Source organism: Gopherus evgoodei, chromosome 2, assembly GCF_007399415.2.
Source record: "Gopherus evgoodei ecotype Sinaloan lineage chromosome 2, rGopEvg1_v1.p, whole genome shotgun sequence".
In the NCBI taxonomy this organism is placed as follows: Eukaryota; Metazoa; Chordata; order Testudines; family Testudinidae; genus Gopherus; species Gopherus evgoodei.
The window spans coordinates 299284497-299310594 of NC_044323.1; the positions used below are offsets into that span (position 1 = coordinate 299284497).

A 26098-nucleotide genomic window follows, 5' to 3' on the forward strand; every position below is an offset into this window, starting at 1 on the left:
AGGGATGGACAGAAAGGACAGGAAGACTTGGAAGCAATTTTTTTTTAACTATGGTAATTAAAATGTGTATTTTAGATAAGGGAGATCTTTTGAAGGATTTATTTAAAAAACTATGTCTGAAGATCCACACATTTAAGGCTAAAGATGATTGTGCATCTAAAACTCTATGCAAGCATTTTTTAGAAATGTGATTTTATAATCTTCACCAGCTCACTAATGAAATATTTTTAAAGCAAATTTTAAACTAAGGTCCTGTAGACCGACATGTTCTGTGTAAATATTACATTAATGCACAACTGTTTATGTCAGTAAAGTCAGAAACTGACAGTATAAAAATTTATTTGGGCATAAGCTTTCGTGGACATCTGATGAAATGGGTTCTAGTCCACAAAAGCTTATGCCCAAATAATTTGTTAGTCTTTGAGGTGACACAAGGACTCGTCCTTGTTTTTGCTGATACAGACTAACAGGACTACCACTCTGAAACCTGTCAGTATATAACTTGGGGTTGGCAAATGCCTGTTAAATGGCTTTATTACCCCTTGAATGTCTCTTTAACAGTTTCAGTTTTGTGCAGATAGATCTGGCAGGCTGGAGGTTTTTTCACTTTTAACTACTCGATTCCCTCCCAAGGAAGACTCACCAGGCTAGAGTAGCCATCTGTGGGACCCTGCAGGAAGGGTCAGAACAGGGATAGGAAAACAAGAGGGTGGACACTAAGACCCAGTGGTGCCCCAAATTTTCAGGTGCCCTACGCAGCTGCCTATGTTGCCTATGCCTAAGGACGGCCCTGGGTCCTAGTATCTCTAGAATTGTGCAGGGATCATCCCGGTCCCTCTGAGTCCACGGGTTGCTAGTGGGGAGGAGTGGCCGTGGCTGGATCCCATCTTTCCTCTTTCCCTCGTGCTATAATACCTGCTGAGATGACTTCTCTGCTCCTGCTGATTTGAGAGTTTCTTTTTCCTCCCCTCCCTGCCACCCTGAGTTAGCTCCTTCCTGGAACTTCTATTTTCCTCCCAAGCTGCATTGATCCAAGTGGGAGTGGGTGGGTGGCGGGAATTGGGGATCACTCCTGCATCGCTTGGGGTCTGAGAGGTACTGGTCTGCACCAGGTGCCAAGTTCACTGTGGTGTAACTTTCTGGATTCAGTTAATTCAATTTACCTAGGACAAATTGGGCTGTAGGTGCTTGCTCCTTAAATCCAGTTGGTGTCTCAGATATGAAATGCAGGCCAGGAACTTGTTTCTCTTCCCCAGGATTTCAGGTCTCCAAGTCAGGTAAATTAGGTCTCTGGCTCTTAGGAAGCAATGAGCAGACTCCACTTCTGTCTCTAAAAATAGTTTTAAATCTTTCCTGGTGGCACATGACTTCATAGGAGATGCCTTTCTCTAAACACGATGATTTCTTGCCATTGCTGGTCAGCCTCTCACAGCTCTTGGTGCACCAGTCTGAGCAGCCCAATACTTCATCCCATCTTAGATGCACTTAGTGTAGGCACAAGGGGTGGGCAAAGATGGCCTAAAGCCATGTCTGAGTATTCTAGGCCTTACTGTGGCAGCGTGGGGTCAGGAGGGTTTGGTGTAGAGCTGGCCCCTGAGCACCCTCCTACTAAGGACATTCCAGTAGGGTAAGAGGGATTTGTTACTTAAATGTCATAAAGGGCCTTAGAGCACTAACAAGTCAGACCCCGGGCTTCTGTAAAGCAGGTGTTCATTTGCTCTCTTAGTTCAAAGGGCCTAAACTTACAGCTTCTTAAACTTAGGCCTAATTGTTGAGGCTTCTCTCTGTGAAGCCACGATTGGCAATGTGGCTTTTGACTCGCTGGGGCTGGTTCTGCTCTGACACCAGAGAGAAGCAGAATATCAGTGGCTACACTAGCATACAAGTAATGTGAGTGGGATCAGAATCTGGCTGTCTCTGTCAGACTTGGGGCTGTCTGTCAGTAACTAATGCTTCTCTGTCCACCTTGCCTCAAATTCCTTCCCAACATCTTGAATGAGTTGGACAATTTCTTAAATGGTCTCATTGGAAGAGAGGGGTTACTACAGTGAAACCCTGCTATAACGCGATGTTTGGGGTCCAAAAAATTCCATTGCGATAAATGTGGGGTTGCAGTATAGCAGGGTTTCAAGCCGGTCACTTTAAGTCAGTGGTCCCAACGTGGTGCGTTGATATGCGCTGCCTAGTGCCCCTAGTGCCCAGCAGGGGAGAGAAGCTGTGGCCTCACGCCTGCTGGAGACAGAGAACTCCGAGGTTGCGGGTGCCGGTGCTCTCTCTCCCCAGCAGGTGCAGGGCCACGGCTTCTCTCCAGCTTGGAGAGAAGCTGTGGCCCCTCGCCTGCCAGGGACAGAGAACTCCAGGGCTGCGGGCGCCAGTGCTCTCTGTCCCCAGCAGACACGGGGCCGCAGCTTCTCTCCCCTGCTGGGCACTAGGCAGGGGTACATCAATGTCCCGGTGGGTGCCATGGCGTTGGGGACCACTGGTATTAGGCCTTAAAGGGGAGCCAACTTATGATTGCGTTATATGCGATTTCGCGTTATGGCGGGGCGCATTATTGCGAGGTTTGACTGTAATATGCTAAACTCTAGCTAACCTCTCTCTCCTAGCCTTGCTCTGCTGATAAGGGAAGCAGCGTCTGTCTTGTTCAACTCCTTTAATAAGATTAAAGCTTGAGTGCAGACAGCGCTCAGAGACCGCTTAAGGCTTCTCAGTACCTCTGCAAAAACAAAACCCGACAGCATTTCCCAGCCTTGCTCGTTTGCCTGATGAAACTTTGAGGTAAAGGTTCCATTTTATGTATCTGAGTATGTGCTTAGAATGGCAACAGCAACTTTACATAAATTTCATAAACTTTGAGAAGGCTTTTGATAGCATTCACAGGACCTGCCTACGGCGCATTCTGCAGGCATATGGAATTCCCTTCTGTATAATCAACATCATCAAAAGCTTCTATTTCAAGGGTACATGCAGTGTTGATCTCAGTCAAAACAGAAGGCAAAACAGAAGTACGTCAGGGGTCTGTCATATCTGCAATCCTCTTCAACATTGCCATAGACTGGGTAATGGGGCATACAACAGAAGACATGCCAAGAGGCATTAAATGGACACTCTTCTCATCCCTTGAAGACCTGGACTTCCCAGATGATGATGTGCTTCTGTCACATACCCAAACACCATATAAAAGAAAAATCAACTTGATTCAATGCATTCAGACAGCAAATTGGACTGAAAAATCAACTGCAGTAAGACAGATATCATGACCTTTAACATTGCCTCACCATCACCAGTACAGATAGAGGATCATGATCTCGGCAATAGAAGCATTCACATACTTGGGCAGCACCATCAGCCAGGACATCCGGAACAAAATCAGTAAAGCCAGGAACAACTTCAGGATCTTAAATACAGTCTGGAAATCATCAAAATACAACACCAAAACCAAACTCAAGATTTATCAGAGCTACTTTGTACTGTGGCGGTTCCCCCACTTTGGCAGAGGAAGGGTTAAAACAGGCTGGAGGAAGCCTGTGCAGAACCCAGCCAATAAGAGAGAGGCAGCCAATCAGGGCCAGATTGGGCCCTATATGAAGGCTGCAAAGCAAAGGAGACAGCAGTCTCTTCCTGACAAGCAAGGGAGGAGGACTGGCTCCTGGGGATAGCACCTTAGACAGAGCAGCGCTGGACAGGCTCCGGAACAGAGGGAAAGCTCCAACATGATACCTGCCAGGGTGAGGCCCCTGGAAGAAAGGGCCAAGAAAGTGCAAAGGCCAAAGGAAGTGGCCCAAGGAGCACGAGCAGTAGAGGGGAGAGAAAGAGGGCAGGACATAGCTGCCGTCAGAGGGTCCCTGGGCCAGGACCCAGAGTAGTAGATGGGCCTGGTTTCCCCCCTCCTGCACTTGGCCGTGGAGGGGTGTGGCCCAATACAGACTGTGGCTGGCCTCTGAGGCAAGGGGCTAGACTTTAGGGTTGCAGTTGGCCACGAGGGTAGGTGCCGACTGAGGACTGTGGAAACCCCTGACAGGGGGGAGAACCGAGTGGGGCACAGCCAGAGAGCTGTGTCCAGAGGAGGAGGCCGCAAGCTAGGGAGCAGGTCCCAGACAGCACAGCAGAGCAGGTAACGGTCAGGACACCACCTGCAGAGGGTGCTCCACAGCTAGGACAGAGCTATTTCCTAGCGCGACTGGCAGGAGGCGCTGCTGTGGTGAGTCTGCAACCTGTACTTGCAACACCACTTCATAGTGCAGAATGCTGGGGAATGAGGAAGTTTCATTCCATACAACATGCCTCAGAAAAATCCTCCGTATCTTTGGCCCAGAACAATTTCAAACCAAGATCTATTGACACAGTGCAGCTAAGAAGCCCTGATCACCATCATTGCCAAGAGGTATTGGAGATGGATTGGTCATGTGCTTCGGATGGAAACTGATTCCATCACCAGAGTGGCAATAAGATGGACACCTGAAGGCAAGCAAAAATGAGGCTGCCTGAAAACAACATGGCAAAGAGCTGTGGAAGCCGAGCTGGAAAACCTGGGGCACAGCTGGGCAACTATTGAAAGACTTGTCAGAAACAGACAGTAATCAATTAAGGTGGGCTATTATCAGCAGGAGAAAAAAAACTTTAGTAGTGATAATCAGGATGGCCCGTTTCCAACAGTTGACAAGAAGCTGAGTAACAGTAGGGGAGTAACAGTCAGTGGCACTGCTACGGGTACCTACATGGCCCCACAGTATGCCAACATTTTTATGGCTGACTTAGAACAACGCTTCCTGAGCTCTCATCCCCTACTCAACTTGCGCTACACTGATGACATCTTCATCATCTGGTCCCATGGAAAAGAAAACCCTCGAGGAATTCCACCATGATTTCAACAATTTCCATCCCACCATCAACCTCAGCCTGGACCAGTCCACACAAGAGATCCACTTCCTGGACACTACAGTGCTAATAAGTGATGGTCACATAAACACCACTGGAAACCTACTGACCGCTATACATGCCTACATGCCTCCAGCTTCCATCCAGACCACATCACACAATCCATTGTCTACAGCCAAGCTCTAAGATACAACTGCATTTGCTCCAACCCCTCAGACAGAGACAAATCCCCACAAGATCTCTGTCGAGCATTCTTACAACTACAGTAGCCATCTGCTGAAGTGAAGAAACAGATTGACAGAGCCAGAAGAGTACCCAGAAGTCACCTACTACAGGACAGGCCCAACAAAGAAAGTAACAGAAAGCCATTAGCCATCACCTTCAGCCCCCAACTAAAACCTTTCCAGTGCACCATCAAGGATCTACAACCTATCCTGAAAGACAATCCCTTACTCTCACAGATCTTGGGAGACAGGCCAGTCCTCGCTTACAGACAGCCCCCAACCTGAAGCAAATACTCACCAGCAACCACACAACAAAAACACTAACCCAGGAACCTATCCTTGCAACAAAGCCCGTTGCCAACTCTGTCCACATATTTATTCAGGGGACACCATCATAGGACCTAATCACATCAGCCATACTATCAGAGGCTTGTTCACCTGCACATCTACCAATGTGATAGATGCCATCATGTGCCAGCAATGCCCCTCTGCCATGTATATTGGCCAAACCAGTCTCTACGCAAAAGAATAAATGGACACAAATCTGATGTCAAGAATTATAACATTCAAAAACCAGTCGGAGAACACTTCAGCCTCCCTGGTCACTCAATTACAGACCTCAAAGTCGCAATTCTCCAACAACAAAACTTCAAAAATAGACTCGAATGAGAAACTGCAGAATTGGAATTAATTTGCAAACTGGACACCATTAAATTAGGGTTGAATAAAGACTGGGAGTGGATAGGTCATTCACAAAGTAAAAACAATTTCCCCATGCTATTTTCTTTCCCCTACTGTTACTCAGAGCTTCTTGTCAACTGTTGGAGATGGACCATCCTGATTATCACTACAAAAGTTGATTACTTTTGTTATAGTTGGTATGACAACACCCATTTTTCTTGTGCTATGTATATATATCTTCACACTGTATTTTCCACTGCATGCATCCGATGAAGTGGGTTTTAGCCCTCAAAAGCTTATGCTCAAATAAATTTGGTAGTCTCTAAGGTGCTACAAGTATGCCTTGTTCTTTTTGCTGATACAGACTAACATGGCTACCACTCTGAAACCTCTTTGTTATGTAAGTTTCTTGCTGGCTTGGTAAACAGTAATAGCTACAACTCTCTCAAGTACCTGGGGATGGACAGTTTCAAGGAAAGATGCTATACAGAATAGAGGTACATTTCATTATATGCCATAGTTTCCAGTTATTAACTTTGTCAAGCAACTGATGTCATTATGGAAACTGGCATTGCATGGATAAGATAGATGATAAGCTTGGAGACTAAAATTTTTCATAGACTCATAGACTCATAGACTCTAGGACTGGAAGGGACCTCGAGAGGTCATCGAGTCCAGTCCCCTGCCCTCATGGCAGGACCAAATACTGTCTAGACCATCCCTAATAGACATTTATCTAACCTACATCTTATAGATAAGTCCATTGAAGATAATGCAGTGAGATGAATGATCTTGCAAATAGGTCATCTCAATATATCAAAGATAGAAAAATTATCTATCAGTGTTTTTATCTACTTGGAAGAAGGTGATGCCTTGAAAATCTATAAATAAATTTACTTGTGGGTAGCATCAATCACAATACTGGTGATTGCACATTTGCTGTAGGGTCCAGAATATGCAAAGCAAGTGTTGTATTTCAAAAATTTCATACAGTATGGAAGTCCAATGTGATTAGAAAAATGCAAAAACTTTGTAGCTGCAAAGTCCTAAATGTCCTCTTATATGGAGCAGAGTCCTGGAAAAATGAATGAGTCCATCCATAGAATATTCAATATAAAATGTATAGATAGAATAATTAACCAAGAGGTCCAACTAGCTATAACAATACAAGTAGTACAGAAGAAGAAGAGATGGACATATTTGAGACATCTTTTATGAATGTCTAGTATCAGAGGGGTAGCCATGTTAGTCTGGATCTGTAAAAAGCGGCAAAGAATCCTGTGGCACCTTATAGACTAACAGATGTATTGGAGCATAAGCTTTCGTGGGTGAATACCCACTTTGAAGTGGGTATTCACCCACAAAAACTTATGCTCCAATACTTTTGTTAGTCTATAAGGTGCCACAGGACTCTTTGCCGCTTTATGAATGTCTGTTAATAGACTACCTAAAAAAGCATTTCTTCAGTGATCCTAGGGCAACTGATGAGACACTGACCTACAGCCACGCTCTGTAGCATAATAATGGCTGGAGTGGCATTACTACATCTGAATACAGAAGACCTGGAAAAATTAGCCCAGGATAGGGACAACTGGTGTTCTTTGACATCTACCTTATGTACCTGAAGATGTGAAAAGGATGACAATGATAGAGTTTCATGGCATTTAAGGTCATTAGCTCATCTAGTCTGACCTCCTATGTATCACAGGCCATTAGATTTCATCCTCAAGAGGCTAAACAATTGTGTGCCACAGGCAGACAACAAGAGAGACCAGGGTGGCATCAATGCCAGAGGCCTCTGCAATGAGAGGGAGTTGATTGTGAGATATGCCCAGGTGATCCCTGTAAATGATCTATGCCCCCTGCTGCAGAGAAAGCAGAAAAAAAATGCTAAAGGTCCATGCCAATCTGATATGGGGGGGGGGAATTCTCCCCAAACCCAAATTTGGCAATCAAATTGACCCTGAGCATGTAAGCAAGACACACTGGCCAGGCACCTAAAAAGAGGTTTCTCTGTACCACCTTAGAGCACTGGTCCACCTCGTCCAGCATCCCAGATCCAGCTGTGGCCAATCTAATGCTTCAGAGGATGGTGAAAAAATCCAAAATACACCTGGCCAGTTGTACATCTGGGGAGGGATTTCCCTCCTGACTCCTGCAGGTGACCAGATAAAGCACTGAAGCTGGAGATTTTATTACTCATTGTCTTAATGCAGCGTTGCAAGACTTATGAGCAGGTTGAGGCAATGCAGAGTTTCCAATTCTTCCCACAGCCCTTGAAGGAACCAACACGACCATCAAGCCTGACCTTCCCCCTACTTTGCCAGCCATAGAATTTCTCCCAGAGGTGGATTAAAGCTTATCTTTTAGAAAGATATCAAATGTTGTTTAAAAAGTCCAAGTGGTGATGAGTTGACCACCTTCTCAACAAGTAGTTCCAATGTTTAATTACACTGCTAGGAAACTGTGTCATTTCAAGATTGAATTTTTCTAACCTCAGCTTCCACCCATTAACTCTTGTTATGGCTTTAGGGTAACCAGATGTCCCGATTTTATAGGGACAGTCCTGATTTTGGGTCTTTTTCTTATATAGGCTCCTATTACCCCCCACCCCCGTCCTGATTTTTCCACACTTGCTGTTTGGTTACCCTATATGGCTTTGTCAGCAAGTCTAAAAAGCACCCCACTGTCAGATGTCTCTTCTATGTCTAGTTACCTGTGCACAGGTTTCGTAGATACATGATAACCCTCGCCTTCCAGAAACACACCCCCAGCAGTACAGAGCCTCCTTTGGTCTGACAAATCTAGCATCCTTTTGTTTTAACATGTATCAGAGGGGTAGCCGTGTCAGTCTGGATCTGTAAAAAGCAACAAAGAGTCCTGTGGCACCTTATAGACTAACAGATGTATTGGAGCATAAGCTTTCATGTGGTATGCGTCTGACGAAGTGAGTATTCACCCATGAAAACTTATGCTCCAATACATCTGTTAGTCTATAAGGTGCCACAGGACTCTTTGGTTTAACAGAATCTCTGAGCATGTTGATCTAATTTTTCTGGAGCTTTGCCTCCAAAGACCTAGAAACATTTGTCCCTTCAGCTCTGACATACCCAAGCATGAGTTTTTGATTGGAGTCCAGGGCTAGGACAGTTTCATTGCAGGAGCACAACAGTATGCTGAAGGTGTTTATAGCCCCTGCAATTCCATCTGATGTCCCGGATTCCATGGCAGCAAAACATCAGGTTCCCATCTTGGACAAGTGTGATGCATAGACTCTTGCTCCGTGCTTCTAAGAGCTGAGCACTGTCAAGCTCTTGTAATGCACAGCCAGTTGGAACCAGACACAATAAATGAGATCTCTTGCAAACACCTTAAGCACTGAGTGATCACTGAACATCACATGGTACCAGGACTAAAAAGAAAACAAGAAAATACCCTGAGGGGAAAATGGACCAGTTAGAAGTTCCAGCAGAGCTGAAACTCTGAAAATGTGAAAAAAGTTCACTCTGTCTGCAAGCAACGGGTTCCAACAAAGAGGAAGAAAGCTGTAAGGTAGCCTTATTATTAACAGTGGCTGGTTCTGAAGCACTTAATGTATTTAATAGTCTTCTGTTAATGCTGGCAGAAGAGTCTTAGTATGAAACTGTAGTACAGAATTTTAAGTACTGCACTCCATGTAACACACATTTGAAATATATGTTTTTAATCACAGGGTCCAAAGGAAGGTAAAACTATAGAAGAATTTGGTTCTTCATCTTCAGAGAGCTCCCCAAAATTGCAAGATTGAGTCCCTGATTGAGAGCAGATTATGATTGATGCTGGAACAAAAAAACCCCAAACAACCCACACACACATATGCAAAGTACATCTACAGTGTGATAAGAGACCCACACCATAGCCACACAGGTTGACTCAGGCTCCCAGGGCTTGGGCTGCAGGACAATAAAACTGCAGCATAGACATTCGAGGCTGGTCTGGCACTCAGGCTCCCATGAGGGGAGGGGGTCCCAGAGTCCAGTTTTATAGCTCTGCAGCCTGAGCCCTGTGAGCCCAAATCAGCTGATCTGGGCTCTGAGACTCAGTGCTGCTGTTTGTTTTTTTTAGTACCGTGTAGATGTAACCTCAGGGACTAGTAGAAGATCCACAATTAACCCTTGACAGGCATTTGGAATTTGCCAGCCTACAGAAGTTGCCCAGTACAGAATGACGCTCATGGAGGGTAGACAGTGCTCTGACACTGCAGCTATGATTGAGAATCCAAAATACCATGTTGGGAGCAGAGGGGGGAAGAGAGAGAGGAGGAAAAAAAGCACACAGAACTCAAAGTCTAAATCCAGCAAAAACAGCACATGGTGCTGCATACCCTGTGGCAATAAGTACAAGTTAAGACTGTGCCTGGAATGTAGGAACAAAGGCAAAAAGTGAATGGTTTACATCACTTTGCAAGAGTTTGCAAGCACTAGCAGAGAGTGCACAGCATGAGCAAAGAGGACAACAGCACCATTAGCTCAGAGGATTCTTCATAGGAGCAATGGAGACCACTGCAGCAGATGACTGGGCTGTCAACCTGGAAGCAAATGGGATATTACTTTTAAGTTGTACACTGATACACAAGCCAGTGTCTTGCCAGAAACACTGTTAGTCACTGGAAGATAAAGCTACAGTAGCCGGTAACCTCAGGCCTTTCAGCAGTGTGCTGATTCCCACTACGTGTGTACGTGAACTAAATGTACAGGTAAATAACAAACTATCTTTTCCAATTTTGTATGTAGTATAGTTGTAGCCGTGTCAGTCCCAGGATATTAGAGATAAGGTTGGTGAGGTAATATTTTTTTATTGGACTTGTTTCTCCCACCAACAGATGTAGGTCCAATAAAAGATATTACCTCACCCTCCTTGTCTCTCTTCTCCAATTTGTAACAGTACCAGGGAAAAGTATACCTATTATTGAATTAAAAGTATGTCAAGCCATTGGTCTCATCAAGAAGATGCACTCAGGGAGGATCAGGGAACCAAAACAATTGAGGAAGAGTTTGAAAATGTTTCTCAGGGAATAGGGAAGATCTCAAAGTACAAAAAAAAAAAAATTAAAAAAAGGGAGGGGCGCCCAACCACCTCACAATTAACACCCCTAACATGTTAAAAAGGGAACATTTTCCACTATCTACAAGGGGAGAAATTTTGGAGAAGATGGTTGATGCTAAATATTATTTTTTTGTTAAACTCTTGAGGTATGCATCAGCAGGGTTCTGGCAAAGCCCACCGGAAAACAAAGCACATTTGTGCACATTCAGTACCCCCTTTGGGAGACACTCTTTCTGCAGACTGCCATTTGGGTTATGTTCAACACCTAGCATGTTTCACCAGAAAATACAACAATTTTTTTATCCTATGGAGGATACTAAGGTTTACATAGATGACATTTTCATCGGGGAGTGGCATGGAGTAAGGGATCCAAAACAATAGAAGAGCATGACCAGAGGCTCCACACATCTTTGTCTAGAGCTGATAGGCTGAACAAAAATGTAAATTCTGTGCAACAGAAATAACAAACCTGGAAGAGAAGTTAACACAGAAAGGTTGAGGCCATCAACAACATGCCTACCCCAGTAGACAAGGGAGAAATTCAGAGACTCCTTGGAATCCTGAACTATGTAGGGAAATTTATACCTACTTTAGCTGCCCAAACCAGCAACCTGACCTGTATTATGCAAAGCTGTCCAATAACATGGGATGCAAATCTTAATATAGAGAAACTGAAGGAATTAAAGATGGGTTAGGCAAACTTTTTGGCCTGAGTGTCACATCTGGATATGGAAATTGTATGGTGGGCCATGAATGCTTACAAAATTGGGGGTTGGGGTGCGGAAGGAGGTGAGAGCTCCAGCTGGGGGTGCGGGCTCTGGGGTGGGGCCAGAAATAAGGTGTTCAGGATGCAAGAGGGGGCTCCGGGCTGCGGCAAAGGTTGGGGTGCGGGGTGGGTGGATGAGGGCCCTGGCTGGGGGTGCAGGCTCTGGGATGGGCTGGGGATGAAGGGTTTGGGGTGTACGAGGGTGCTCTGGGCTGGGATCAAGGAGTTTGGAGAGTAGGAGGGGGATCAGGGCTGGGGCAGGGGGGTTGGGCAGCGTTTACCTCAAGCAGCTCATGGAAGCAGCAGCGTGTCCCCCCTCCGGCTCCTATGTGGAGGCGTGGCCAGGCAGCTCTGCACATTGCCCCGTCCGCAGGCACTGCCCCTGAAGCTCCCATTGTCCTTGGGGGAGGGGAGGCACTTGGGGCAGGGGAAGCGTGTGGAGCCCTGCAGCTGCCCCTACCCATAGGACCTGGAAAGGGGACATGCTGCTGCTTCTGGGAGCTGCATGGAGCCATGGCATGAATGGAGCGGGGCAAGCCCCCGCCCCTACTCCCTGGTGGGAGCTCAAGGGCTAGATTAAAAGGTCTGATGGGCTGGACGTACCCCATGAGCTGTAGTTTGAGCACCCCTGAGTTAGAGGACCCAGTTCTGATGTACCGTGACAGTAAGCACAAAACTAAGCTGTCCCCAGATGTTGCCAAGGAAGATATTGACACATGACAGTATGGTCAAAATTAGAGACCAGTGGCTTATGCACCATGGGGATTAACAAAAACTGGATGTTAATATGCTCAAATACAGAAGAAAGCTTTGGCCTTAGTCCATGGGTATAAAAAGTTTAACATATTTATGTGAGGTCTGTGTTATGTGAAACAAACCATAGTCCACTTATTGCCAGTGCTAAAAGGGGTCAGGCAACCCCCACCCCTGCCCCAGAATACACAGATTATTTTTTCAGCTACCAATGTATGATTTGTAAATTGAATACAAACCTGGGAGAAATTTGATGGTTGCACATTCTCTAGAGCATTTGACAAAAGTGCAATGGAACAAACTCCAGATTTTGTACATGTCATTCTGATTTAAAAAAAAACCAACAGACCCCTGTCATGAGTGGGCAGGGTTGAACCTGGGGCCTCTGGAGCTTACTGCACGAGCCTCTACCGCATGAGCTGAAAGCCAACTGGCTCTTAGCTAGGGCTGTAGCAGACTCATTTTCTCTCTCTCTCTCTAAGTGGTCTTGGTGCCACTCGATGAGACAGAACACCACACCCAGAAGGTGTGTGTTACACCTGGAAATCAGGCTCTTTCTGCCATCCCCTTCCAACAGCTCAGGAATCTTTTCCAGGCTTCCTTGACTGTTCCTGCTGTTGCTGGAGGTGGCATGCTGTGCCCCTAGCCATCAGGCCCGGCAGACAGGCCCAGCTTGTCAGCATGGAAAACAGCGGCTTAACTGAAAGTCACTGCAGCACCAGCCAGTCCCAGTGCTGACTCCCTTGCTGACACATCGGCTGTCTGACTTCCTTGCTGACACACTTGCTTTCTGTCAGCCTCAGGGACGCATTCCTGCTTGCAGCTCCCTCCGGGATCTCCAGCATCACACCCTGCATTCAGCCTCCACCAACCCCACAGGACAGAGCAGTCATCCTGTATTAATAACAGCTGAGGCCAGCAGTACAGAAGACAGAGTATCCAGTGTACATGCAGCAAGAGGATACTCTCCTATTGCATGGACATACAGTGAAGGACAGCGCCATTCTACAGATTATTTGTACTCTAGAGGTCCCAGTTAAGGCCCCAGTATGCTGTGTGCGGCACAGAGTAAAGACCATCCCCTGTCCTAGAGACAAGACTGACAGAAATAGACTAGAAGTAATACCAGGCAACACTTATACAACATGTCACAAGTAGAGAGTTAGTTCTGTCTCCCCTTGCAAACCAGTGCACCATCGCTGACAACAAGCCCCAGCCAACTGACACACTATTTGCTGCTCTGAGTCAGGCTGGAAGAAACGCTCCATACACACACAAACCTGACAGTAAAACACTCCAGACACCCATTAGATAATATGCATACCTGAGCCATTTGTGACAAAGTGAAGATGATGCTCCCATGATGGATGGCTCTGTGGATGAGGGGAAAGCAGTGGACGTGTTATTCCTTGACTTTAGAAAAGCTTTTGATATGGTCTCCCACGGTATTCTTGCCAGCAAGTTAAAGAAGTATGGGCTGGATGAATGGACTATAAGGTGGATAGAAAGCTGGTTAGATCATTGGGCTCAACGGGTAGTGAGCAATGGCGCCATGTCCAGTTGGCAGCCGGTATCAAGCAGAGTGCCCTAAGGGTTGGTCCTGGGGCCAGTTTTGTTCAATATCTTCATTAATGATCTGGAGGATGGTGTGGATTGCACCCTCAGCAAGTTTGCGGTTGACACTAAACTGGGAGGAGTGGTAGATATGCTGGAGGGTAGGGATGGGATACAGGGGGAAGTGATGTTGCCTCTGTAGATGGCATTAGTGAGAACATTTCTGGAATACTGTGTTCAGTTCTCGTGTCAACACTTCAAAAGAGATGTTGAAAAATAGAGAGGGTTCAGAAAAGAGGCACAAGAACAATATGAGGTCTGGAAAACCACTCCTAGAATCATAGAATACCAGGTTTGGAAGGGACCTCAGGAGGTCATCTAGTCCAACCCTCTGCTCAAAGCAGGACCAATCCCCAGACAGATTTTTACCCCAGTTCCTTAAAATAGCCCCCTCAAGGATTGAGCTCACAACTCTGGGTTTAGCAGGCCAATGCTCAAACCACTGAGCTATCCCTCTATTAGTTTAGCCAAGAGAAGGCTACGAGTTGACTTGATCATGGTCCAACACGTGCCTTCAGGATGAAGAAATTTCTTTTAGTAGAGAGCTCTTTAAAGCAGAAAAAGGCAGAAAGAAATCCACTGGTTGGCAACTAAAGCCAAATAAATTCAGATTAGAAATAAGGGGCAGATTTTAACAGTGTTACCAAATTTGCCCATTACTTTGAGGTATGCTCATTTATTAGGGTTACTCTTCGGGCGATGGGTGGGGGGGTGTTCTGTAATTCTATCAATGTACTGCTTGTGTCACTTGTGTTCTCATACAGAGCTCTGTTTCTCCCTGCTGCAAGTTCCTTCCCAATGGAGCTATCCTGCAGGATCTAGGTTCCCCAGAGCTGGGTTCTTCCAGCCCCAGAATCTCTCTCTCTCACACACACCCACCCACCCCCGGGGTTAATCAGCACTCCCAATCTGACCCCTTATATGTCCCTGGACTGAGTAGGCTGGGTCAAGCAGCATTCCCAAGCTGTCACCCTCATCTGCCATGGGCACCGCACCAGAATAGAGCATGCCTGAGAAGGCTGGGTCGAGCAGCACTTTCAATCTGCCACCCTCATATGCTCCTGGACTCAGTAGACTGGGTGGAGCAGCACATCCAAGCTGCCACTCTCATATGTCCCAGGTTCAGCACATCGCTATCCCCACTTTCATATTCCAATTGTTCTGGCAATAACCCACTTGATGAACAAACCCCACAGGATTTTTGTGCACTGCAGGGATCTTTAGCTTAGGTATGAGGAGCGTTGCTGCAGAGTGAATGAGGAAGCCAAAAAACACCCATGGGGGGGCTGGGGGGAGAAGTAACCAGCTTAACCATGGAAATTATTTATTGCCAGGTAATAACCATAGGGGAGCCAAACAAACAAAACAGTTATAATATTAAATCTAACTTAAATTTGGTTGTAAAAGTCAGGTTTAGAAAACTATGACTGATCACCCAAGTCAGGTCAGAAGGCTGTAGTGAGAGAGAGCAAGAGAGGTAGGTTCTCACCACTCCATGAAGCTTGAATCGATCGGGGGTCCCAGGTGGTGGTGATAGCTGAGGGTCTGGAGTGCTGGAGACAGGCAGAGCCCCCAGCATGATCAGTCAGGAGAAGATGAAGTGCCAATGGAACTGATGCAGATTTTGGATCCAGGCATCAGAACACTTATTGAGCGTGGGTAGGGGTTTTTGTAGAGAAACAACAGTGGTTCAAGGGAGAACACTAGATTTGTTTATGTATAAACTAATGGCTCAAGGGAGTATACCAAAGTTGTTTTGTTCAGGCTTGACAATAGGAACTGCTCATTCCTGGCTAGGGGCGGTGCTCCGTGGAGGGAGCTCACAATGAAATTAGGGAGCTTCACTATTTTAGATCATAGAATCATAGAATATCAGGGTTGGAAGGGACCTTAGGAGGTCATCTAGTCCAACCCCCTGCTCAAAGCAGGACCAATTCCCAACTAAATCATCCCAGCCAGGGCTTTGTCAAGCCTGACCTTAAAAACCTCTAAGGAAGGAGATTCCACCACCTCCCTAGGTAACCCATTCCAGTGCTTCATCACCCTCCTAGTGAAATAGTGTTTCCTAATATCCAACCTAAACCTCCCTCATTGCAGCTTGAGACAATTACTCCTTGCTCTGTCATCTGCTACCATTGAGAACAGTCTAGCTCCATCCTTTTTGGAACCCCCTTTCAGGTAGTTGAAAGCAGCTATCAAATCTCCCCTCATTCTTCTCTTCTGCAGACTAAACAATCCCAGTTCCCTTAGCCTCTGCTCGTAGGTCATGTGCTCCAGCCCCCTAATCATTTTTGTTTCCCTCCGCTGGACTCTTTCCAATTTTTCCACATCCTTCTTATAGTGTGGGGCCCAAAACTGGACACAGTACTCCAGATGAGGCCTCACCAATGTCGAATAGAGGAGAATGATCATGTCCCTCGATCTGCTGACAATACCCCTACTAAAGCAGCCCAATATGCCGTTAGTCTTCTTGGCAACAAGGGCACACTGTTGACTCATATCAGCTTCTCGGCCACTGTAACCCCTAGGTCCTTTTCTGCAGAACTGCTGCCTAGCCATTTGGTGCCTAGTCTTGAGCAGTGCATGGGATTCTTCTGTCCTAAGTGCAGGACTCTAAACTTGTCCTTATTGAACCTCATCAGGTTTCTTTTGGCCCCGTCCTCCAATTTGTCTAGGTCCCTCTGTATCCTATCCCTACCCTCCAGCGTATCTACGCCTCCCAGTTTAGTGTCAGTAAGGAGCCCAATAAAGGATTTATTACTAGAACTGGCCTGATAACTGCTGAGCTGGAGGTGGGCAGGCAGGATCCCCCATCATGCAGTGCTTCCCTGCTTTTCCATGCAGTTTTTGCCTTGGAATCTCTGTTCTCCATTCTGTATGCTAATGGAGATGCCTCCTTGTCCCATCTTCGATGCAAATGAGCCTAGAGGAGTTTCCTTAATCCTGTCACCTTTGTCCCAGGGGTTTAGGTGTGTCTCTCACTGCCTTTTCATTGCTTTTTGTAAGTTTTTTCTTGTGACTGGTTTTGGTTGAAGCAGAGGCTGGGGGGTGGGGGAGAGGTCTCTCATGGGTCAGACAGGCTGGGTATTGTGCCTGGGTTTCCCCACGAACACAGAGCTGATAGGTAACAACAGTGAGGGTAATTAAGCATCAGAACAATTTACCAAAGGCTGTGGGGAATTCTCCATCACCTGGAGTCTGTAAATCAAGACTGGATCTTTCTAGAAGAGCTGCTCTACTTCAGCCAGGAGTTATTTGGCTTGAAGCAGGAATCCCTGGGTGAAGTTCTCTGGCCTTTATTAAGCTGACATTCAGCCTAGATGATCAGAAAAGTTTTTTCTGCCCTCCCCCCAACAAAGTCTGTCTAGGACATATAACATTCTGAGGCACACTCATCCAGCTATTGACATGTGCACACCTGACAGTAAGAGGACATCCCTAGCATACACAAAACACAAGAGAGACACCTTGCACCTAGCACTGGATTAGGCAATCATGAGGCCTAGAAACACCACGACAGAGTTCCCTGTGGCCTCATCCCTGCAGCACTGTAGCCCCACTCTCACAGTAATAAGGGTCCCCTCACCTTTCCCAGATTGGCAAGGGCTATACGCTGGGTCCCCAATCTCCCCTCCCTCCAGGAGCAGCAGATCTGAAACACCCCACCCCACCCTTTATAAGCAGCATGGGATCCCTCTCCCTTAGGAGAAAGGGAGGGCAGCCAAAACTCCCACAGTACTTACCTCAGCTACAGGGGTGTCTCTGATTGGGTGGGTGGCCCAGGCCCTCTTTACTCTTCTCTTATTACAGAGAGCTCTCTGCTGGCCATTGACAGGGCCCCTGGAACAGTGGGGCTGGGAGTTACTGCTCCAGTGAGAATCATGGGATAGTTCCACCCTCTCAAGAGTCAGGCTCCAGATGCTCTGCAGCACACATAGGCATGTCACTAGTTTAGTTGCCTTTCAGTTATATTTCAAAGCTTTTTGTCCCAACCCAAAGCACAAGCAAGACCACACACACACGACAGCACTCTCTCAGGCTCATAGATATAGATATACAAGGCAGACAGCAAGACAATATTCCATACACCCACATACTAAGAGACAGCGATAATGCACACACACACCAAACTAGGCTATACTATGATTAGGATAGCTGTCCCATACCATAAAGATAAACAAGGAACTTAAATTTAGGATCTTCTAACCATCAGCAGAAATTGTGACCCAGACAGACAAAAGTGTGTGTGCGAATTACACAGACTCCAACATCAAGTAAACTCCTAATGTAACTCACAACATCAACAAACCACCACCTCCATACAGCTAGGCTAGAGCAGAGAAGGCAAAACACGCCTGAAAAAAGAAGGAAACCTGATTTCAACTTCAGGAGCACAGGAGGGAAAAAAAACACAACAGGGAAAATTCCTAAAGAGAACTTAAGCTAATGGGCAACTAACCAGTGAGGAAGGTAGGAAAAAAAGCTTCCAACAACCATAATCCAAGACCCTGCCCTGAGGTCTGGCTTTATTCTTAAATAAAAGTTTCAGAAGAAGAGTAAATAAAGTGTGAAGGCTGGGTACTAACCTGAGCTTTCCCAGCTCCCATCAGATGGGAGAGAAGAGACCATATCTTTCTCTTTAGTAACCCTTCCTAGCTACTAGAACGTACCCAAGTCCTTCTTGCCAGGTACTCCTACCCCCAGAGGCAGGATGTCTTGTTTCTAGCTTCCTGTAGGCTCCTAATCATGTGCCCTGGTGGCTATAGTTCCCAGTTTTAAAGGATCCAGGGGCTTGAACAGGTGCACCGGTATGTATGTGTGTACTCTTTCATCCAGTACAATTTCACAAAACAATTAATTTAAAAGAGAGACTGACAGTGTGTTTCACTGACATCCAGCTAATACCCAGACAAATTATACTTGCTTTAACAAAAAGTCTAGATTGTTAAAAAAAAAAATCTAATTTTAGAAAGCCTGAAAATGAACAGCTAAGGAATCCTGCTTTATAATCCCGTATCACTCACCATCACACCTTCCCAATTTACACCATCCTCCCAACCATACTTTTGAACAAATATATGCTAATATGTCAAAGTAACACATTAGTAGGTGACCATACAATCCCATTTCCTTGTCAAGAGATCAATTTCCAAGCCACTATAACACTGATATATGCTACCTCACATACTGCAAAAAAAGCTGTATATACGGTAATTACTACCCAGTGCACCTGACATCTGTTCACTGTCTCTCATTGTTTTACCACGCATGATCCCTACACATACCCATTTGGGAGGAGGAAGGTGTCAATGGGGATGAGGGTGATGGTTAATATTGGCTATTAGCTCCCTGCTCTTTGTTCCTTTCCTACAGCTCCCCTGCCCCTCATGGCTCGCCGGTCCCAGAGCTCCTCACAGGGGGACAACCCCCTGGACCCTAACTACCTGCCACCCCATTACAAGGAGTATTACCGGCTGGCTCTGGATGTGCTAGCTGAGGAGGGGCAAGAGAGTTATCACCGTTTTCTGGATGAAGAAGGAGCCCCTGACTTTCTCTGCAACACAGAGGTAGAGCACATCACTCAGCATCTCCAGAAGCCCCAGTATGCCAACCAGGAGAGCAGCTGCATGGATGCCATTCATGGCAGTGACATAGACGGATCCTCTGGGACTTATTGGCCTATGAATTCTGACCTTGCTGTCCCTGAGCTTGATCTGGGCTGGCCAATGGTCTTTGGATTCAAGGGTACTGAGGTAACAACTCTGGTGCAGCCACCACCCCCAGACAATCCTAGCATCAAGGAAGAAGCCCGTAGGATGATCCGAGCTGCACAACAGGTAAGATCGAACAAAGGCCAGGAACCAACAGAGCTGAAGGAGATGGGGCAGGATGCAGCAGCTCTACTCTGATTCCCTTTTTGATACCCTGTGCAAAATTACACTCAGGACCCCTTAGGCCATTCTGACAATTGAAATGGGTTTTACCGGACTGGAAACAGCTGCCTGAGACTCCCCTCACACAGGGGCCTCCCTAGTTTGTGTAGAGCTGGTGTAAAGGCTCTGCATTGGCATTCCTCCCAGTCCTTGGCATGGGGAGGGAAAGGGAGCGTGCTGGATGCGTGGCCAGCATTCACTATACTACAGTTATTCTCTGCTGCCAAGAGGCCATAGGAAACTGCATAAGTTAGAGCAGCCCTGAGGCTATGCTACACCAGAGGTTACACAGGACTCTGCATGGTCTCAGAACACGAGGAGCCAAAAGATGGCTTAAAGACATCTCCCCCATTGACAACTTTAAAGTATATAGGCAATATCTACAGCAAGGGTAGGCAACCTATGGCACGCGTGCCGAAGGCAGCATGCGAGCTGATTTTCAGTGGCACTCACACTGCCCGGATTCTGGCCACTGGTCTGGGAGGGGCTCTGCATTTTAATTTATTTTTAAATGAAGCTTCTTAAACATTTAAAAAACCTTATTTACTTTACATACAACAATAGTTTAGTTATATATTATAGACTTACAGAAAGAGACCTTCTAAAAACGTTTAAATGTATTACTGGCACATGAAACCTTAAATCAGAATGAATAAATGAAGACTCGGCACACCACTTCTGAAAGGTTGCCGATCCCTGATCTACAGAATGGGGGAATTGTATCTTAGAAAGCTGTAAATCCTGAAAATGATTTAGGAGGTCACAATAGAGGCTACTGAACATGAGCTCTCACTGACACACTGTAGATGTATAAAATGGAGAGGGTAAATGGGTGTAGGGAAGTGATTTTTATATTGATGAGTTCGATACTGGAATACTGTATCCAGGTTTAGTGTTGACATTTTAAAAAGGGTGTTGAAAAAGTGGAGAAGATATAAAGAAGAACCACAAAAATGATTCCAAGGCTGGAAAAAAAATGCATTACAGTGAGAGAAAGTACTCAATCTGTTCAGCTTATCAAAAAGATGTTTAAGAGGTGACTTGATTATGATATAGAAGTATCTTAATGGGGAGAAAAAAACAGCTATTAAAGGTCACTTTAATTTAGCAAATTGGCTGCAAGCCGAAGACAAATTAAAATGACTAAACTACTCAAGATAGTTAAGACCAAAGCAGATTGTGAAGAACTTCAAAAAGATCTCACAAAACTAAGTGATTGGGCAAGAAAATGGCAAATGAAATTTAATGTGGATAAATGTAAAGTAATGCACATTGGAAAAAATAACCCCAACTATACATACAATATGATGGGGGCTAATTTAGCTACAACGAGCCAGGAAAAAGATCTTGGAGTCATCGTGGATAGTTCTCTGAAGTTGTCCACGCAGTGTGCAGAGGCGGTCAAAAAAGCAAACAGGATGTTAGGAATCATTAAAAAGGGGATAGAGAATAAGACTGAGAATATATTATTGCCCTTATATAAATCCATGGTACGCCCACATCTTGAATACTATGTACAGGTGTGGTCTCCTCACCTCAAAAAAGATATACTGGCACTAAAAAAGGTTCAGAAAAGGGCAACTAAAATGATTAGGGGTTTGGAGAGGGTCCCATATGAGGAAAGATTAAAGAGACTAGGCCTCTTCAGCTTGGAAAAGAGGAGACTAAGGGGGGACATGATAGAGGTATATAAAAACATACGTGATGTGGAGAAAGTGGATAAGGAAAAGTTATTTACTTATCCCCATAATACAAGAACTAGGGGTCACCAAATTAAATTAATAGGTAGCAGGTTTAAAACAAATAAAAGGAAGTTCTTCTTCATGCAGCGCACAGTCAACTTGTGGAACGCCTTACCTGAGGAGGTTGTGAAGACTAGGACTATAACAGTGTTTAAAAGAAAACTGGATAAATTCATGGTGGTTAAGTCCATAAATGGCTGTTAGTCAGGATGGGTAAAGAATGGTGTCCCTAGCCTCTGTTTGTCAGAGGATGGAGATGGATGGCAGGAGAGAGATCACTTGATCATTGCCTGTTAGGTGTGCTCCCTCTGGGGCACCTGGCATTGGCCACTGTCGGTAGACAGATACTGGGCTAGATGGACCTTTGGTCTGACCCAGTATGGCCGTTATATTCTTATGTTCTTATGAAATAAGGCACACATTTTTAATAGTGATGGTGGTTAGCCATTGGAACAAGTTACCAAGGGAAGTGTTGGGTTCTTCATCTCTTGATGGTTTCAAATCAAGACAGGATGCTTTGCTGGAAGATATGCTTATTCAAACCCAAATTATCATGGGCAATAGGGGGTAATGGTGAAATTCTCAGGCCTGTGTTATGCAGGAAATCAGACTAGGGATATGTCTACACTACAAGTACTACACGCTATGCCACTGTAGCATAGACACTTACTATAGCGATGTAAGGAGTTTTCCCATCGCAGTAGTAAACTGCCCCCCCCCCCCAGGAGGGAGTAGCTAGGGCAATGGATGACTTCTTCCATCGACCTAGCTGCATCTACAGTGGGGTTAGGTCAACCTAACTGTCATGCAGGGCATGAATTTTTCATAGCCCTGAGTGATGTAGCTAGGTCGACCTAAATTTTAGGTGTAAATCAGGCCTAGATGACCTAAGATTCCTTCCGGCCTTAAAGTATAAGAATTCTTACTCCAGGGACATGAAGTGAGTTCAGAAGGGGCAGGTGCCAGAGTAGGGCACAGAACAGATCCAGCGGGGCAGGTGCTGTCAGGGTAGGGGGAAGAAATGCAGCAAGTACAACAGAGGCAGATGCTGGGGTGGGAGGGACTGTGCTGTAAGCAGCTGCAAGTGAATGCTCATATACACAGATGACGCAGGTAGGCCTAAAATTGGACTGTCCTTATCTCACTCTCTCTCCCACAGGTGGTAGCTATAGTGATGGATGTTTTCACAGATGTGGATCTGCTGAGTGAGGTGCTGGATGCTGCTGCCCGCAGGGTCCCTGTGTATATCCTCCTGGATGAAATGAACTCCCAGCTCTTCCTAGACACAGCTGCTAAATGCAAAGTCAACCTCAACTATGTGGAGGTGACCTGGGCAGGTTCATCGCTGGGACCCTATGGTCTGGTCCTGAGGAGCTTGAGGGGTGGGGGAGAGCTACAAGGTTGATGGGTGTAAGGGGCCAGAGGAGAATGAAGTTATCTCAGTAATGAGGGGGAAATAAAGGTGGGAGGCAGCCTGTGTAGTGTCATGATGAGACTCTGTAGCTCAGGGGTGGGCAAAGTATGGCCCGCGGGCCGGATCTGGCCCATCAGGGCTTTGGATCTAGCCCGCGGTACTGTCACATCCGTGGTGCTGCGAGCCCTGTTTTGCTGCTGCAAGTGGATGGCACCACGTCCCTGTGGCCCCTGGGGGAGTGGGGGCAGAGGGCTCCGCACGCTGTCCTTGCCTCCAGGTACCGCCCCCTCGCAGCTCCCATTGGCTGGGAAGTGGGAACCCTCAGGTCAAAAAGTTTGCCCACCCCTGCTGTAGCTGGACAGAAGGGCAAATAGAGAAGCTAGTGCTGATGTTATGGGAGAGATGGGTATGAAGAAGTGAGCTAATGGCGGGAGGCAGGGAGGGCAAGAGCAGCTGCTGCCTTTGGAAGTCACTGCCTCATCTCTCTGCTGGTTTGCAGTTCCTGAGGGTTCGGACAGTTGCTGGCCCCACCTATTACTGCCGCACGGGGATGTCCTTCAAAGGGCATGTGAAAGAGAAGTTCCTGTTGGTGGACTGCATGGTGGTTCTGAGTGGCAACTACAGGTGAGGGGGTGTAGGGAGGGACTATAGATTGACATAGCCCTGTCTCCATTCGGAAGAGATGCTGGTGAGAGGGGGCACTCTAACGATGAGAGTTACAACTAAACATCAGTGGCAATGTTGTATCCCTTAAGCTCAATATTGGCACACAATGCACTATTATTCCAAGGGATAATATGTAATTCTGTAGCTAAGAAAACTACAGAATCTAAAACCAAGCTTGTTTCATATCCAGGACATAAAATATCTGTACAAAGGTTAGTAACTTTTACAACTAAAATCACTGCAGACACCAGCATTGCTAGGGAAATTAAGTTCAAATACCACCTGGCTGAAGCCACAACATATCAGCCTGGACTGAGTCATGTCAGTGACTGTGTCCTGAGAAAACATAGTCAGGTTTTTAAAATATTGTTTTATTTCAGCACAGCATCAAACCAAAGTGTTGTCATAGAATAATTAAAGTTGCTAAAAAGATGGGTAGGTTATTAAAATCAGCATCTAGTTACAAGTATGGGAATGACTATTGCATAATGCTCATAGATTCATAGACTCATAGACTCTAGGACTGGAAGGGACCTCGAGAGGTCATCGAGTCCAGTCCCCTGCCCTCATGGCAGGACCAAATACTGTCTAGACCATCCCTAATAGACATTTATCTAACCTACTCTTAAATATCTCCAGAGATGGAGATTCCACAACTTCCCTAGGCAATCTATTCCAGTGTTTAACTACCCTGACAGTTAGGAACTTTTTCCTAATGTTCAACCTAAATCTCCCTTGCTGCAGTTTAAGCCCATTGCTTCTTGTTCTATCATTGGAGGCTAAGGTGAACAAGTTTTCTCCCTCCTCCTGATGACACCCTTTTAGATACCTGAAAACTGCTATCATGTCTCCTCTCAGTCTTCTCTTTTCCAAACTAAACAAACCCAATTCCTTCAGCCTTCCTTCATAGGTCATGTTCTCAAGACCTTTAATCATTCTTGTTGCTCTTCTCTGGACCCTCTCCAATTTCTCCACATCTTTCTTGAAATGCGGTGCCCAGAACTGGACACAATACTCCAGTTGAGGCCTAACCAGCGCAGAGTAAAGCGGAAGAATGACTTCTCGTGTCTTGTTTACAACACACCTGTTAATGCATCCCAGAATCACGTTTGCTTTGTTTGCAACAGTATCACACTGTTGACTCATATTAAGCTCCTTCCTAGACAGTCTCTTCCCATTCTGTATGTGTGAAACTGATTGTTCCTTCCTAAGTGGAGCACTTTGCATTTATCTTTATTGCACTTCATCCTGTTTACCTCAGACCATTTCTCCAATTTTCCAGATCATTTTGAATTTTGACCCTGTCCTCCAAAGCAGTTGCAATCCCTCCCAGTTTGGTATCGTCTGCAAACTTAATAAGCGTACTTTCTATGCCAACATCTAAATCGTTGATGAAGATATTGAACAGAGCCGGTCCCAAAACAGAACCCTGCGGAACCCCACTTGTTTTACCTTTCCAGCAGGATTGGGAGACATTAATAACTACTCTCTGAGTACGGTTATCCAGCCAGTTATGCACCCACCTTATAGTAGCCCCATCTAAATTGTACTTTCCTAGTTTATCTATTAGAATATAATGCGAGACCATATCAAATGCCTTACTAAAGTCTAGGTATATCACATCCACAGCTTCTCCCTTATCCACAAGGCTCGTTATCCTATCAAAGAATGTTATCAGATTAGTTTGACACGATTTGTTCTTTACAAATCCATGCTGGCTATTCCCTATCACCTTACTATCTTCCAAGTGTTTGCAGATGATTTCTTTAATTACCTGCTCCATTATCTTCCCTGGCACAGAAGTTAAACTAACTGGTCTGTAGTTTCCTGGGTTGTTTTTATTTCCCTTTTTATAGATAGGCACTATATTTGCCCCCTTCCAGTCTTCTGGAATCTCCCTCGTCTCATGATTTCCCAAAGATAATAGCTAGAGGCTCAGATACCTTCTCTATTAACTCCTTGAGTATTCTAGGATGCATTTCATCAGGCCCTGGTGACTTGCAGGCATCTAACTTTTCTAAGTGATTTTTTACTTGCTCTTTTTTTATTTTCTCTTCTAAACCTACCCTCTTCCCGTAAGCATTCACTATACTAGACATTCCTTCAGACTTCTCAGTGAAGATCGAAACAAAGAAGTCATTAAGCATCTCTGCCATTTCCAAGTCTCCCATTACTGTTTCCCCCTCCTCACTGAGTAGTGGGCCTACCCTGTCCTTGGTCTTCCTCTTGCTTCTAATGTATTGATAAAAAGTCTTCTTGTTTCCCTTTATTCCCATAGCTAGTTTGAGCTCATTTTGTGCCTTTGCCTTTCTAATCTTGCCTCTGCTAATATATGGAAGTTA

At 45.6% G+C, this 26098-nt stretch overlaps 1 protein-coding gene across 1 annotated transcript in view; it reads left to right on the plus strand.

Annotated features, from left to right (window-relative positions):
- FAM83H (family with sequence similarity 83 member H) overlaps positions 1 to 26098 on the plus strand; it is a 60962-nt gene that overhangs the window by 27248 nt on the left and 7616 nt on the right. Inside the window, exons 2-4 of the mRNA XM_030554162.1 lie at positions 19375 to 19838; positions 22836 to 23000; positions 23590 to 23714. Coding sequence (XP_030410022.1) covers positions 19389 to 19838; positions 22836 to 23000; positions 23590 to 23714 — 740 coding nt within the window. The 5' untranslated portion in view covers positions 19375 to 19388. The remainder of the gene's footprint in view (positions 1 to 19374; positions 19839 to 22835; positions 23001 to 23589; positions 23715 to 26098) is intronic.